Source organism: Equus asinus, chromosome 8 (genome assembly GCF_041296235.1).
Source record: "Equus asinus isolate D_3611 breed Donkey chromosome 8, EquAss-T2T_v2, whole genome shotgun sequence".
NCBI lineage: Eukaryota > Metazoa > Chordata > Mammalia > Perissodactyla > Equidae > Equus > Equus asinus.
The window spans coordinates 10096889-10111539 of NC_091797.1; the positions used below are offsets into that span (position 1 = coordinate 10096889).

A 14651-nucleotide genomic window follows, 5' to 3' on the forward strand; every position below is an offset into this window, starting at 1 on the left:
TACCAAATACAGCCCAATGCTAAAGCAATAGATCCTAAACTTCAGTTTTACAGTGTTGCACGAACCAAGCAAAAAGATGAAAGAATCACATACAAAGACCTTAATTAAAGACCTTAACTCCAGGCTCAAGCTTATCAGCCACCAATGAACCAGGTGGGACCTGAAGATGCAGAAAATACCAAGTTTTGCCTAGAATTATAAAGACACAGCTAAATGACTCATTTGTTCCTACTTGGCCTGCTCAGAGAAATACACAAACAGATGCTCATGAATTCAATTTACAATGAGTTAACATATTCCGACAATCTGGAGGCCAGGGATTAGGCCTAAAGGGGCATTTTATTGGCCCAACAACCATTCTAGACAGGACTTGAAAGTGTTAGATACGTACGAGATAAACGAGTTTCATTATTGAAAGTGTTAGATACGTACGAGATAAACGAGTTTCAGAAGAGATCTTAGAGATGAGAAAGCTTTATAGTTCTGGCCCATTTTCCTATCAAAATCACCCAGGAATCTTCCCCGAACTACAGATGCCCTAGCGTTACCTCTGGAGGTGAGGTCCAGGCAGGCATTTAAAAGCCCCCAGGTGATTCCGATGCTACTAAGGTAAAACCACAGAGCTAGTCATAAACTTCTACTGAGAACTGAATGTATATCAAGAGAGATTTTTCATAAGCCTTAAAAGAACATCCTAAGAGGCAAAACCATTCACTATAATTTATAAGTATCTTTTGCTAAAGTAGGTCTGGAATGCCAAACAATTCTTTTGTTTAGCTGAATGAGAGTCACATTTGGAACCCAAGTTCTAGGCTTCTTTTCTGTGTTTGTACACAAATGTTTATAGCCCATTTCTGTATAATATTCAACCAACATTTATTGAGCACCTCTATGCTGACTTTTTTTTTTTTTAAGATTTTATTTTTTTCTTTTTTCCTCCCCAAAGCCCCCCGGTACATAGTTGTATATTCTTCGTTGTGGGTCCTTCTAGTTGTGGCATGTGGGATGCTGCCTCAGCATGGTTTGATGAGCAGTGCCATGTCCGCACCCAGGATTCAAACCAACGAAACACTGGGCCACCTGCAGCGGAGCGTGCGAACTTAACCACTCGGCCATGGGGCCAGCCCCTGAGATTTTTTTTTTTAGGCACTGACACTAAAAAGGATTAATAAGCCTGGTGTACGTCCCCACAGAGCATTCAGTCTGGTAGAAGAGACAGACATGTAAGCATATCAATCCCACATAACAGGGTAAAAACTATATTAAAGAAATAAAGCACTAGATCAAATAAGAATGAGCAACAAAATTTAGGCAGAGTAAAAAAACCCAGCAAACTCTAGCGTTGAGTATTATCTGTGGGGCTAATCCCACAGACATGTAAGAAGAAAAAAGAGGAAAAAGTATTAAAAGGGAGGATGCGGGGGTTGGGAGTTTGCCAGGCCCAAACTAGGTGACAGGAAGGAAACACAGTTTCAGGGAGTCGCCAAGTGTCAAAATATCTACAAATTATTGGAATTATTTTGTAAGTGGTAATTTGGTTCTACTCAAAGAAAACCTTTCTGAAAACTGACTTTAGAACAAGATAAGTAGGTTCAAAGTTGAGCATTGCATGCATAGATATTTCTAATGACTTTCGGCAATTAAAACTGCTGGCTTAAATCCACAGCTAAGGTTTCTGAGGCTATCTCAAGCCTTTAAGGCTCAGTGGGTCTTTTAGACAACAGGCTAGAAAAGTTGCCATGATGAGACGGATTATCCTACTGGCTCCTATAAACTCCACCAAATTATGTGGTGGGGGAAAATGTTTCACGGTGATCATTCCAGGAATCTCAGGCCTGCAAAGAGTAATGTAGAAGCTACCCGGCCCTAGACGAGCCTCCCATGTGGACACTTCCTTACAAGAATCTCTACAGAGGCTGCACTGCCAAATAAGTAAACACTAATCCTTTAGATCTCAGCTTAAATTCCATTTCCTTAGAGAAGCCTTTTCTAACTTCAAATTAACATGTTACACACCCTCCCACAGACACATGTACTATTTTTATGTAATAACTATGAAATATATGAATGAATAAATGAGTAATATCTAATAAGCTCAAGGATGACCTATAAAATATACTTTGCCGAAGCAGGAAGACAATTAGTAAAATAAGCCATCATTAAGTATCCATTAATAATCCTTAATAAGCCATTAAGAAGTTTATGACTGAAACTAAATTTCAATACTTTACATACTTATTAGCAACTGTATAAAACAGACACAAAGCGTTAAGGATTTAGGGAAGCTCCGCAACCTTAGCGTTCTACGCTGATCACTAAAGAATACCTGGCATTTTTAGCCACTGGTCCACACACAGTCTTGCTGCTTCTGTATCAGAATGTCCTCGAATAAATTCCAATTCTTGTAACCCATGAGCATGCTGAAAATCAACTTTTTCCTAAAGATATTAAGAAAAAAAATCAATTAACCTATGATTACTGATCGGGTTCCTTGAGAAAAAGATTTTGACACAACAGTGATCAGAAAATACTGATTATCCTTTATTCCTGTAACTCCACATCTAGAAATCTACCCCAAAGAGATAAGTCAAAACAAAGGTTCATGCTCTAAGATGTTCATCCCAATGTATCTCTATTTGCAAAGTTTGCCACAACCTACATCTCCAATAATAGGTTACTGTTTAAGTAAATAATGGTATGTATATTTCATTAAAGTCATTAAAAACACTAACCAAACTTTTTCAATGAAATAGGAATATACTTTTGATATCAAGTAGGTCACCAAACAGTATTAAACAAATGAGGCCAAATATAAGCAAAGATTAATTTCAAGCTATATGTAACTATATCTGCAGAGGAGGAAAAAAGGCTGAAAATAAATGTATTAAATATCAACGGCTATCTCTGAGAATGGAAATATAAATGATTACTTTCATTTTTCAACTTTTATACCTTTTCTCAAATTTCCCATACACAGTCTGAAGTGTACAGAAGGCTTAAATATTTGTTCAGTGAATAGTATTAATAAGAGCAAACATTCATTAGTACTTACTATGTGCCAGTATAAAGCATTCATTGCCATCTAGATCAAGGGTTGGTAAACTTTTTCCACAAAGGGCCAGACAGTAAATATTTTAGGCTTTGCAGCCCATATAGTCTCTCTTCCAACTACTCAACTCTATGCCACCGTAGCATGAAAGTAGTCATCGATGATATGTAAGCTAATGGGTGTGGCTATGTTCCAATAAAAATTTATTTACAAAGAGGCAGTAGCCCAGTGCCAACCACTAAGCTAGATACTCTAGACTGTTAAAGTCTCTAATTCTTTCTAGTTATATTATCTATAAATCTATTTGCATACTCTCTAATCATGCTGTATCTAACAATTAATACTTATTAACCACTTACCATGTGTCAGGCGCTGTTCTAAAAGCATTTTAGATTTAATTCTCACAATAACTCTATGAGATAGGTACTATTATTGTTCCCATCTTATGATGGGAAAACAGGTACAGAAAGGTCAAATAAATTGCCCAAGGATAAATAACAATGCCAGGATTTTAACTCTCACAATTTGATTCTAGAATCCATGCACTTACCAGTACACCATATACTGAGTCTCAAAAAGGTTGTAGATTCTTAAAGAGAAATCGCAAAGTCACAAACGCTGGATTTGCAAGATACAGGTCAGAATAATGAATGGCCTAGTTAGCAATATAACAGGATCCTCTATCAGGGAGAGTAAATAGGAGGACAGAGAGATTCTAGATTTTATTCTGAAAAAAATCTTCTACAAAACTTTGTTCAAAGTATGGCTATAGAATACTAATTCTCAAAGACATTAATATCCATTATATACATTTTTAAAAATTCTCTGTAATCAAAGTAAGTAAGTACAGAAACACCAGTTTTAATGCAAAGTTTAAAAGGTTCCTTTGGTGCAGAACTTCCAAATCCTTAAAGTGCTAATGTGCATGTGATTTTCCAGAGAGTATGCAGTATCCCAACTTAATAAATCACTAAATCCTTTTTTTTTCCAAACTGTATCCTAGAAGCTCAGTGTTCTGAATAACACGCTATGGGAAACAAAGTTAGTTTATCCAAAAAGGGCAAGACGGCAAGCCTCTGGGAGACTATAAAGACATTTTCTTATGTACAAAATTAAATCATTTATCAAAGTTCCTTACAAAGGCATATCACAATAAAGACTCAAATTAATATAAGTGAGATCAAATATTACTACATGCAAGCTAATAGGCTACTTATTTTAAACAACTGCTAATAATAGATTTTTTAAAAGTTCAAGAATTATTTTTATTTCAGTTTCATTATCTTCCTTTCTGCATTGTTTGTTTTGTTTCTTATTGTTTTCTGTATCTAGTTTTACAAAACAAGTTATCTATAAAGAGAATCAAATAAAAAAAAATCATGAATGGATTGCAAGCAATAAGCTAAAGCATCTGTGTAAGTCAGTTTTTTCCTTAGAAAAGAATGAAATCTAGATAAATTTATTCTTTATAATTGGTTAAATGAGAATTTCAAAAAACTTTCTTCAACACTAAAGTCAAGTCTTTAATACATACAAAGAATGAACACTTACATGGATGGAAATTGAAACTACCCTTGAGAAAAACCCTAGCTGTCATAGTGACTCTAAGATTCTGAAGTCATTACAAAAGCTTTATTATCTATGTGGCCATTAACACTGTCTGGGAAAAGAAGCTAGTATCAGTCAGGAAATCTGCAGAAAAGGTGGACAGCTTGCAAACCACTCCTCTCTCAAAGAGATTTGCCCCATGACCCATAAACAATACACTTAACAGCCTTGGGAAAGAACTTTCCTTAAAATTGAATAGTGTTTCTGCCAGGAAAGAAATAATCCTATTTTTTTAAATATTTCTAGGAATTAAGCATTTTAACATACAATTAGAATACTATACTCTAGTTTAATTGATATTACCTTGTAAAGTTAAAATCTCCAAACAAATCTACTTCTAAACTTAAAGATTAATTTATCTACACCAGGTTAGGAGATACTAAAATGGAGGCTACAGAAATATATAAGTTCCTTTATAATAACCAATGAATAAACAACCAAGGAATCAAAAACAAGGATGTTAAAATTATAAAATCATAGTGCTTATCCCAACCTGGGAGAACATCTCCAATTCTGTCCTGTTACAGATTGAAGCCCAAAGTCTATAAAGTGACCTACTGATTTCAGATTTCCTTTTTTAAACTCCTAGTATGATGCTTTTTTTTTTAACTCAACTCATCAACTTTCTACTAATAGACGTTTGTCAGTATTGAGGAAGTTCTTTACATAATTTTATTTGAGACCTTCTAAAACAAGTTAAGGAAAAGATTTCTATCATGTGAGATTCTAAATTAGGCTTCATTTTCCACATAACAGCTCTTCTACAACCCTGATTCAGATTTCTTCCTCTTGGTAATGGATTTAATCTGAAGGAACAGGCTGAAGTTTGAGAAAGTGGTCTCGCTCTATTCAGTAGAAAAACATTTCGACACCTTAATCCACAAAGGCCCTGATAAAATCTTTTCACTATTGCGATACAGTAACCAGAAACCCTTAATTGTTCATCTGCTTTGACAAATCCCATGGTATTTTTTTTTTTTTAAAGATTTTATTTTTTTTCCGTTTTCTCCCCAAAGGCCCCCGTACATAGTTGTATATTCCTGGTTGTGGGCCCTTCTAGTTGTGGCATGTGGGACGCTGCCTCAGCGTGGTTTGATGAGCAGTGCCATGTCCACGCCCAGGATTCGAACTGATGAAACACTGGGCCGCCTGCAGCAGAGCGTGCGAACTTAACCACTCAGCCACAGGACCAGCCCCGACAAATCCCATGGTTTTTAATGCTCAAGAATAAAGTCCACTCAATAAGATCTATTTTTTTTTGTTCTATATACATATATGATCAGTATCTTACAAACTAAAAACAGACATGGAAAAAGCCATCATGAATTTCTACTAATTGATAAGCTATCTAGAGTCCATGCTGAAATTGGATTCAATTATACATTTTCGGATTACAAGTTTCTCTTTACAACTTTATTACAAACAATTCTATAATCTGGTAAAATACCAATTAAAATAGCCACATACCCTGAATGCTCTATTCTTCTCTTCTTTCTGCTGTTTCTCCACTTCAACATGGCGGGCTAGACGAGCCAGAGTTAAAGCAACTTTATCCTTCTGATGGTCAATATAGTCTTTATGCTTAACATTATCCTATAATGGAAAAAACAATTTTCATTCCTTTTAATTAACAAAATTAGCTTTGGGATAACATATATCCATTTATCAAAGAGTTATTGTACCATTTAATTTTTACAAAAGTAAAGAACCATTTACTTTTATTATCAAGTTTCTAAGAACCTGTCTTGTGTATTTTATATTTTATGTGGTATTTCATAGATCAGCCAATCATCCCGCAGGATCTTTGGTTTTCAAAAAGTTAGATAAACTAGCTGCTAGGACATTTATTATCTTTATTTACTTTATAATCATCTGGATATTGAAAAGTTTGGCATTGCTTTGCTCTGAGTCTAAAGGTAATGCCATCAAGCCATTAGTCCACCCTCCAAAAGGTCTAACAGTACAAACATTCTTGGCTCTGATTTTTTAACAATGCTAAGACTATTTACTTAAGAGAAATTACTGATTAAAAAGAATAGATCTAACTTCCAGTTTCCAATCCAACATGTAAGAAGCTAAGAAGCTGACACTCCGTTCTAACAACAAATAAAAAGCTAAAGACAGGGGTAATGTCAGCATCACAATAACCTCTCCCCTCCACCATACAACGAAAAAGACACACATACTTCAACAGAGGACATCCAAACACAACACAAAAGATGTCGGAGAGACCCACACAGCCATACAATGGAGGGTGGAGGGGCTGGAGCCCCCCTCGGAGGAGGTGAAACGGGGTAAGAGAAAACTTCGCTCACTCCCTCTCCAAAAGACTGCGATCTGGGACTGCACAGCCTCCGAGAGGGAAGGAAGTGGGGAGAGGACATTTACTCGCGGGAACATCGAAGATCCCTGAGGGCCCTCACAGCCAACAGGGAAGCCCTCCAGCAGGGTGAAAGCTATCGCAGGGGCTGACCTCAACAAGCCAAAACCCCAGGAGAGTAGAAAGTGAGAGCAGAGTGAAAAAACCCCGAGAGCATGCAGGAGAAAGTGCCCCACCCCTCCACCTGTCCAGCGCCAGCTCCAGCACTTGGGATCTCAGTAGAATGCAGAGGGCACAGAATATGCGGCTGTTGACCTGCACACAGTGGCAACAGGCAGTAACTGCAACCAAATAATACCATGATGTGCAAAAACAGAGCTACGCCCTCTAGCAGTATCAAAAATCATATTAAATCTCCAGCCAAGAGAGAAAATGACAAGTACCCAGAAACCAGTCCTCAGGACACAGAAATACGTAATCTAAATGACAAAGAATTCAAAATAGTTATCATCAAAAAACTCAACGAGGGTCAGCCCGGTGGCATAGTGGTCAAGTGTGCACATTCCACTTCGGCGGCCCAGGTTTCACCAGTTCAGATCCCAAGTGTGGACATGGCACCGCTCTGCAAGCCATGCTGTGGTAGGCATCCTACATATGAAGTAGAGGAGGATGGGCACGGATGTTAACTCAGGGCCAGGCTTCCTCAGCAAAAAGAGGAGGATTGGCAGCAGTTAGCTCAGGGCTAATCTTCCTCAAAAAAAAAAAAAAATTAAAGGAGAAATCAAAAAATATCTGGAGACAAATGAAAATGAAAACATACCATACCAACTCATATGGAATATAGCAAAAGCCACATTAAGAGAGAAATTCATCGCAACACAGGCTCACCTTAACAAACAAGAAAAACCCCAAATAAGCAACCTCAAACTACACCTAACTGAATTAGAAGAAGAAGAACAAACAAAGCCCAAAGTTAGCAGAAGGAGTGAAATAATAAAAGAGCAGAAATAAATGCTATTGAAACAAAAAACGGCAGTAGAAAGGATCAATGAAACAAAGAGCTGGCTCTTTGAGAAGATAAACAAAACTGACAAACTCCTAGCCAGACTTAAAGAAGAGAGAAAGCTCAGATAAATAAAATTATAAAGGAAAGATGAGAAATAACAATGGATATCACAGAAATACAAAGGATTATAAGCAAATACTACAAAAAGCTATATGCCACCAAAACGGACAATCTAGAGGAAATTAATAAATTCTTAGACAATTACAATCTCCCAAAGCTGAATCAAGAGGAAATAGATAACCTGACTAGACTAATCACAAGCAAAGAGATCGAAACAGTAATCAAAAGCATCCCCAAAACAAAAACCCAGGACCAGAGAGCTTCCCTGGAGAATTCTACCAAACTTTCAGAGAGGATTGGGGAAAAACTGAATGCCATCCCTCTGAGAAGAGGAAGAAGACAAGGATGCCCATTATCACCACTCTTATTCAACATAGTGCTGGAGGTTTTGGGCAGAGCAATTAGGCAAGAGAAAGGAATAAAAGGAATCCAAATAGGGAGGGAAGAAGTAAAACTCCTGCTGTTGGCAAACGACATGATCTTATATACAGAAAACCCTAAAGAATCCTTGGGAAACCTATTAGAAATAATTAACAAGTACAGTACAGTTGCAGGGTACAAAATCAACTTGCAAAAATCAATTGCATTTCTGTACTCTAATAACGAACTTACAGAAAGAGAACTCAAGAATATAGCTCTATTTACAATCACAACAAAAATAATAAAATATCTAGGAATAATTTTAACCAAGGAGGTGAAGGACTTATACAATGAAAATTGTAAGACATTATCAAAAGAAATAGATGATGACATGAAGAGATGGAAAGAGATTCCATGCACATGGATTGGACAAATAAACATAGTTAAAATGTCCATACTACCCAAAGCAATCTATAGATTCAATGCAATCCCTATCAGAATGCCAATGACATTCTTCATGGAAATAGAACAAAGAATCCTAAAATTCATATGGGGAAAGCAAAGACCCCGATTGCTGAAGCAATCCTGAGAAAAAAGAACAAACCTGGAAGCATCACAATCCCTGATTTCAAAGTGTACTACAAAGCCACAGTAATCAAAACAGCACAGTACTGGTCCAAAAACAGGCAAACAGATCAATGGAACAGAACTGAAAGCCCAGAAATAAAACCGCACATATATGGACAGCTAATCTTCGACAAAGGTGCCAAGAACATACAATGGAGAAAAGACAGTGTCTTCAATAAATGGTGCTGGGAAAACTGCACAGCCACATGCAAAAGAATCAAAGTAGACCATCATCTCAGGCCACACACAAAAACAAACTCAAAATGGACCAAAGACTTGAAGAGAAGTCCTGAAACCATAAAACTCCTGGAAGATAATATAGGTAGTACACTCTTTGACATCAAACTTAAAAGGGTCTTTTTGAATACCATGTCTTCTCAGACAAGGGAAACAAAAGAAAACATAAACAAGTGGGACTTCATCACACTGAAGAGCTTCCGCAAGGCAAAAGAAACTAGGATCAAAACAAAAAGACAACCTACCAATTGGGAGAAAATATTTGCAAATCATATATCCCATAAGGGGTTAATCTCCATAACATATAAGGAACTCACACAACTGAACAACAAAGAAACAGCCTGATCAAAAAATGGGCAGAGGATATGAACAGACATTTTTCTAAAGAAGATATACAGATGGCCAATAAACACATGAAAAGATGTTCAACATCACTAATCATCAGAGAAATGCATATCAAAACTACACTAAGATACTACCTTACGCCTGTTAAGATGGCTATAATCACTAAGACTAAAAATAAATGTTGGAGAGGGTGTGGAGAGAAGGGAACCCTCACACACTGCTGGTGGGTATGCAAACTGATGCAGCCACTTTAGAAAACACCATGGAGACTCCTCAAAAAAGTAAAAATGGAAATACTGTATGACCCAGGTATCCCACTACTGGGTATCTACCCAAACAACTTGAAATCAACAATCCAAAGTAACATATGTACCCCTATGTTCGTTGCAGCACTATTCACAATAGCCAAGACATGGAAACATTCCAAGTGCCCATTGACCGATGATTGGATAAAGAAGATGTGGCATACATATACAGTGGAATACTACTCAGCCAGAAAAAGAGACAAAATCATCCCATTTGTAACAATGTGGATGGACCTAGAGGGTATTATGCTTAGCAAAATAAACCAGACAGAGAAAGACAAACACCATATGATTTCACTCATATGTGGAATATGAACAAACACATGGACTAAGAACACTGTTGTTCAGTGGTTACCAGGGGAAGGGGGTGGGGACTGGGCACAGGGGGTGAAGGGGAGCACTTATGTGGTGACAGACAACAAATAATGTACGAGTGAAACATCCCAATGATGTAAAGTATTATGAACTCAATAAAAAAAATTCATGGAGCTGTAAAAAAGAAAAAAAAAAAGCTGAACAAACTGAAGTCAACAACTCTTCTTAGATTCACCAGAGAAGTGAGGTCATAGTGCACATCACTGCCCCCAAAATGAGAGAGACACAGGGGCAGATAGAGAGAATTACAACTTAGTGGAGCAGAAACCCATGAGTAGAAACCTCAACAGGAGTCAGCACTGGGTAGGAAAATCTGAACTCTAAATGACGAACAGCTGGAAGCTCAGTGCGGACAAGTCAGAATTAAGAACTCCAGGGGACCCAGTCACGGGGTCCTCACACTTCTGTGATTTTACCTCCAGGACTTCTACCAGTTTCTCACAGTGAAGACTGGACAAAAATCCCCTCATGCTTCCAGCAGTGGCAGAGGAAAAGCAAGCATTTTGAAATCTTCCAGAGCATTCTGTTCGCCTTAAAAGGGCCTGGGGCCAGCCCGGTGGCGCAGCGATTAAGTTTGCACGTTCCGCTTCTCGGCGGCCTGGGGTTCGCCTGTTCAGATCCCGGGTACGGACATGGCGCCACTTGGCACGCCATGCTGTGGTAGGTGTCCCACATAGAAAGCGGAGGAAGGTGGGCACAGATGTTAGTTCAGGGCCAGTCTTCCCCAGCAAAACGAGGAGGATTGGCAGCAGATGTTAGCTCAGGGCTAATCTTCCTCCAAAAAAAAAAAAAAAGAAGAATGGGCTTTAAGTCTCATTTAGAATGTTAGCAGCTATAGGATCTTCAGAGTCATCCTTCTTGAAGCACTTGCTGTGGTCACCCTGGACTAACTTCTACATTAGATACTATTAAAGAGTAATATTAGAGTCCACAATGATAGCAAATGATCAGCAAGAAAACACTATCCACTCACTTTTTGGGAGAAGCATAAGAAACTCTTTAAGAAATATACTGCGAAAGAGAGGGTCTCTATTTGCCTATATTTCAGATCACTCTCTCCATCAATTTTACTTCTATATCCACTCCCCTCCCATTGGGGAAGTTGTGTGGGGTCTTAACAGAATTAAGGAGAAGGTTGTAATGCCAGAAAAGGTTCAAAAGCAGGTTCTGGTTCAGTCACTATGAATTTTTTTTAACTAAAATGATGGGGTTTTTTTAATGGGAACCAGGTGTATAGTTACAATGACATAGTCCCACACAAAAAACCCATGGGTGATCAGGAGTTGGACGGTTACAAAATGAGGGTCACACTGGGTAGAGGAAGAAAAGCTGTTCCAAAATCTCAGGAGCCAGGCTAACAAAGCCTCTCTCTGCAATCCTGTCTGTTATTACCCCTAAACACTAAGAAATTCTTATATTCTCAACTACAGTCTTTACATTTTTATTTAAAATGACATAAAACATATACAAAGCAAATTTGGGTTGTGTCCTAGAAATGGCAGTTAGATTAAGCATACTGGTTAAATCTGAATGCACACAGCCATGAAAGTTAAGCATGTACAGGTGAAAGGAAGCAAAAAGAATTCTTTTTTCTAGAAGACAATGTTTATCTTTTATGAAGTGTGGTAGAATTACAGCAAAAATTTCAAGTCTAGAAATAAGGTATAACTTGGGCAGGAAACGAAGGCGGATTTCTTACAACATCTAATCTGGAATAGTGAGATTCAGTGGGTGAATGTAACTGAAAAAGAAAAAATAAAAGGAAAATCTGACATAGGATTCTCTTATTTTATCAAGTAAGGGCATTTTAAAAAAGGAACTAATATCAACAGTCACTATCATTTCTTAAGAGTAAGACACAATCTTGGGGCTAGCCCCATGGCCGAGCGGTTGAGTTCTTGCGCTCTGCTTCAGTGGCCCAAGGTTTCCCAGGTTTGGATCCTGGATGTGGACGTGGCATGGCTCAATCAGGTCATGTTGAGGTGGCATCCCATATAGCACAACCAGAGGCACTCACAACTAGAATATACAACTATGTACCAGGGGGCCTTCGGGAGAAGAACAAAAAAATAAATAAAAACAAAAACAAAATTGGCAATATGGGCCAGCCCGCTGGCACAGCGGTGAAGTTCGCACGTTCCGCTTTGGCGGCCCAGGGTTCACCGGTTCGGATCCTGAGTGGGACATGGCACTGCTTGGCACGCCATGCTGTGGTAGGCGTCCCACATATAAAGTAGAGGAAGATGGGCAGGGATATTAGCTCAGGGCCAGGCTTCCTCAGCAAAAAGAGGAGGATTGGTGGCAGATGTTAGCTCAGGGCTAATCTTCCTCAAAAAACAAACAAACCCCCCAAGATTGGCAATAGATGTTAGCGCAGGTGCCAATCTTTAAAAACAAGGGGAAAAAAAAAGGAAGAGTAAGACCCAATCTCAAGTTAACACTTTTAAGTTTCCCTTAGCAGGCTCATATTGAACAAATTTAGCCTTGTTCAAAAAACTAGCTGCACCGTCTTGACTCTTCTCTTTTTGCTACAGACCAATACCCACTTCAAACTTGAAATAAGTTCAGCTGAACTTGAAATCAGTGCTTATAATGAACTCACAACTGTGATCACAAATCACATCCAATGAGAATTCCACTGTTTAGACAAAACTTTCACCAAATTAATACTTTCATTTACTAATCAAGTTTAATGAGCTAACAAAGCTTTCCTGGAAACTATTAAAATTTCTAATACTGCTGATGTGAACTGTAAAATAAAGCACACAAAATCATTAAATAGGCAAACTAATGACAACATGGCATAAAATCCCACTAATCAATGAAGCTGTAATCTGTATATATTTCAATGTCTTTTTTCCCTATCACTTATATTTGTTTTTAAGTGAAAATGATCCTGCTTTTTAATGAGTAAAACCTAGAAGGCTATAAATTAAAATGTTAACAATAGTTCTGTCTGGAGTTTTTCCTTTTCTTATCTCTATTTCCTAATATTTTTACAATCAGTATATGCAATTAAATTGTTAATGAAATTTCAACTATTAATGAACAAGACTGTATAAAAACAAAAAGTATTGACAAGCTCAATCTTTTGGGAATGTAATGAATTTGGTTTAAATCACTAATTTATGCCTTATAAAAATAAAAGTTTAACATCTATCCTTCACATAGATGGAAATTTTGTATCTAGAGGGAACATAATCTACTAGTAAATTGTATTTAACTTTTATTTTCGTAAGGAAGATTGGCCCTGAGCTAAAATCCATGCCAGTCTTCCTCTATTTTGTATGTGCAACACCACCTCAGCATGGCTTGAGGGGCAGTGTATAGGTTTGTGCCCAGATCCAAACCAGCAAACCCGGCTGCAGAAGCAGAGTATGTGAACTTAATCTATCTCACTCAACAAATGCAGTTTTGACTACTAAAAAAGCCAGTAGTAAGGAAAGAAAATTTGTAGGAGGTGGGAGGGTGAAGAATAGGGAGAGGGGATACAGATAGAACAAGTCAAGGCAGAGGTTTCTTTACTGTTGTTCTATCTTCCTGAATGTCAGCTGGCACTGATTAGGCAGAGGGGCACCAATTGGAGGATGACTTTTCCCTCCATCATCTTCATCCCCTAGGTAAGGCATCACCACACCTGGTGGTTAAGATCCAGCACTCTCACCACCATAGCCCAGGCTCGTTTCCCAGTCAGTGAACCACACCACCTGTCAGTTGTCATACTGTGGCATCTGCGTGTTGCTGTGATGCTGAAAAGCTCTGCCACAGGTATTTCAAATACCAGCAGGGTCCCCCATGGTGGACAGGTTTCAGCAGAGCTGACAGACTTGACCGACTTCTGAAAAATCTGGCCATGAAAACCCTATGAACAGCAGGGGAGCATTGTCGGATACAGCACTGGAAGGTGGAGGATGGTGCAAAAAGACCAGGCAGGGTTCCACTCTGCTGTACTGGGAGTCGGAATCAACTCGACAGCACTAAAAACAAAAGTGATCCCAAGTCCAAAGAAAGCTCAAAGGAGCAACAAATTGCAAGAGTGGAATGAATTACTTTTGCGAATCATCATATTATCCATCTGACCAGTGCACTTAAAAATCCTGAAACAGGGGCTGGCCCCGTGGCCGAGTGGTTAAGTTTGAGCACTCCGCTGCAGGCGGCCCAGCGTTTTGTTGGTTCGAATCGTGGGTGCGAACATGGCACTGCTCATCAAACCACGCTGAGGCAGTCCCCCACATACCACAACTAGAAGAACCCACAACGAAGAATATACAACTATGTACGGGGGGCGCTTTGGGGAGG

At 38.4% G+C, this 14651-nt stretch overlaps 1 protein-coding gene across 5 annotated transcripts in view; it reads right to left on the reverse strand.

The window, feature by feature from the left end:
- ZNF451 (zinc finger protein 451) overlaps nt 1–14651 on the reverse strand; it is a 79948-nt gene that overhangs the window by 45453 nt on the left and 19844 nt on the right. For 4 of the 5 annotated variants that reach the window (XR_011504918.1, XM_070514632.1, XM_044776910.2 and 1 more), the window contains exons 4-5: nt 6125–6250; nt 2327–2438 (exon numbers count right to left, since the gene is read on the reverse strand). Coding sequence is in view for 4 of the 5 variants with exons in the window: in XM_070514632.1 (XP_070370733.1) it covers nt 2327–2438; nt 6125–6250 (238 nt within the window). In the remaining variant the exon portion in view is untranslated. Of the gene's footprint in view, nt 1–2326; nt 2439–6124; nt 6251–10768; nt 11124–14651 lie in introns of those variants that run through there. The other variant, XM_070514631.1, reaches the window with a different exon arrangement.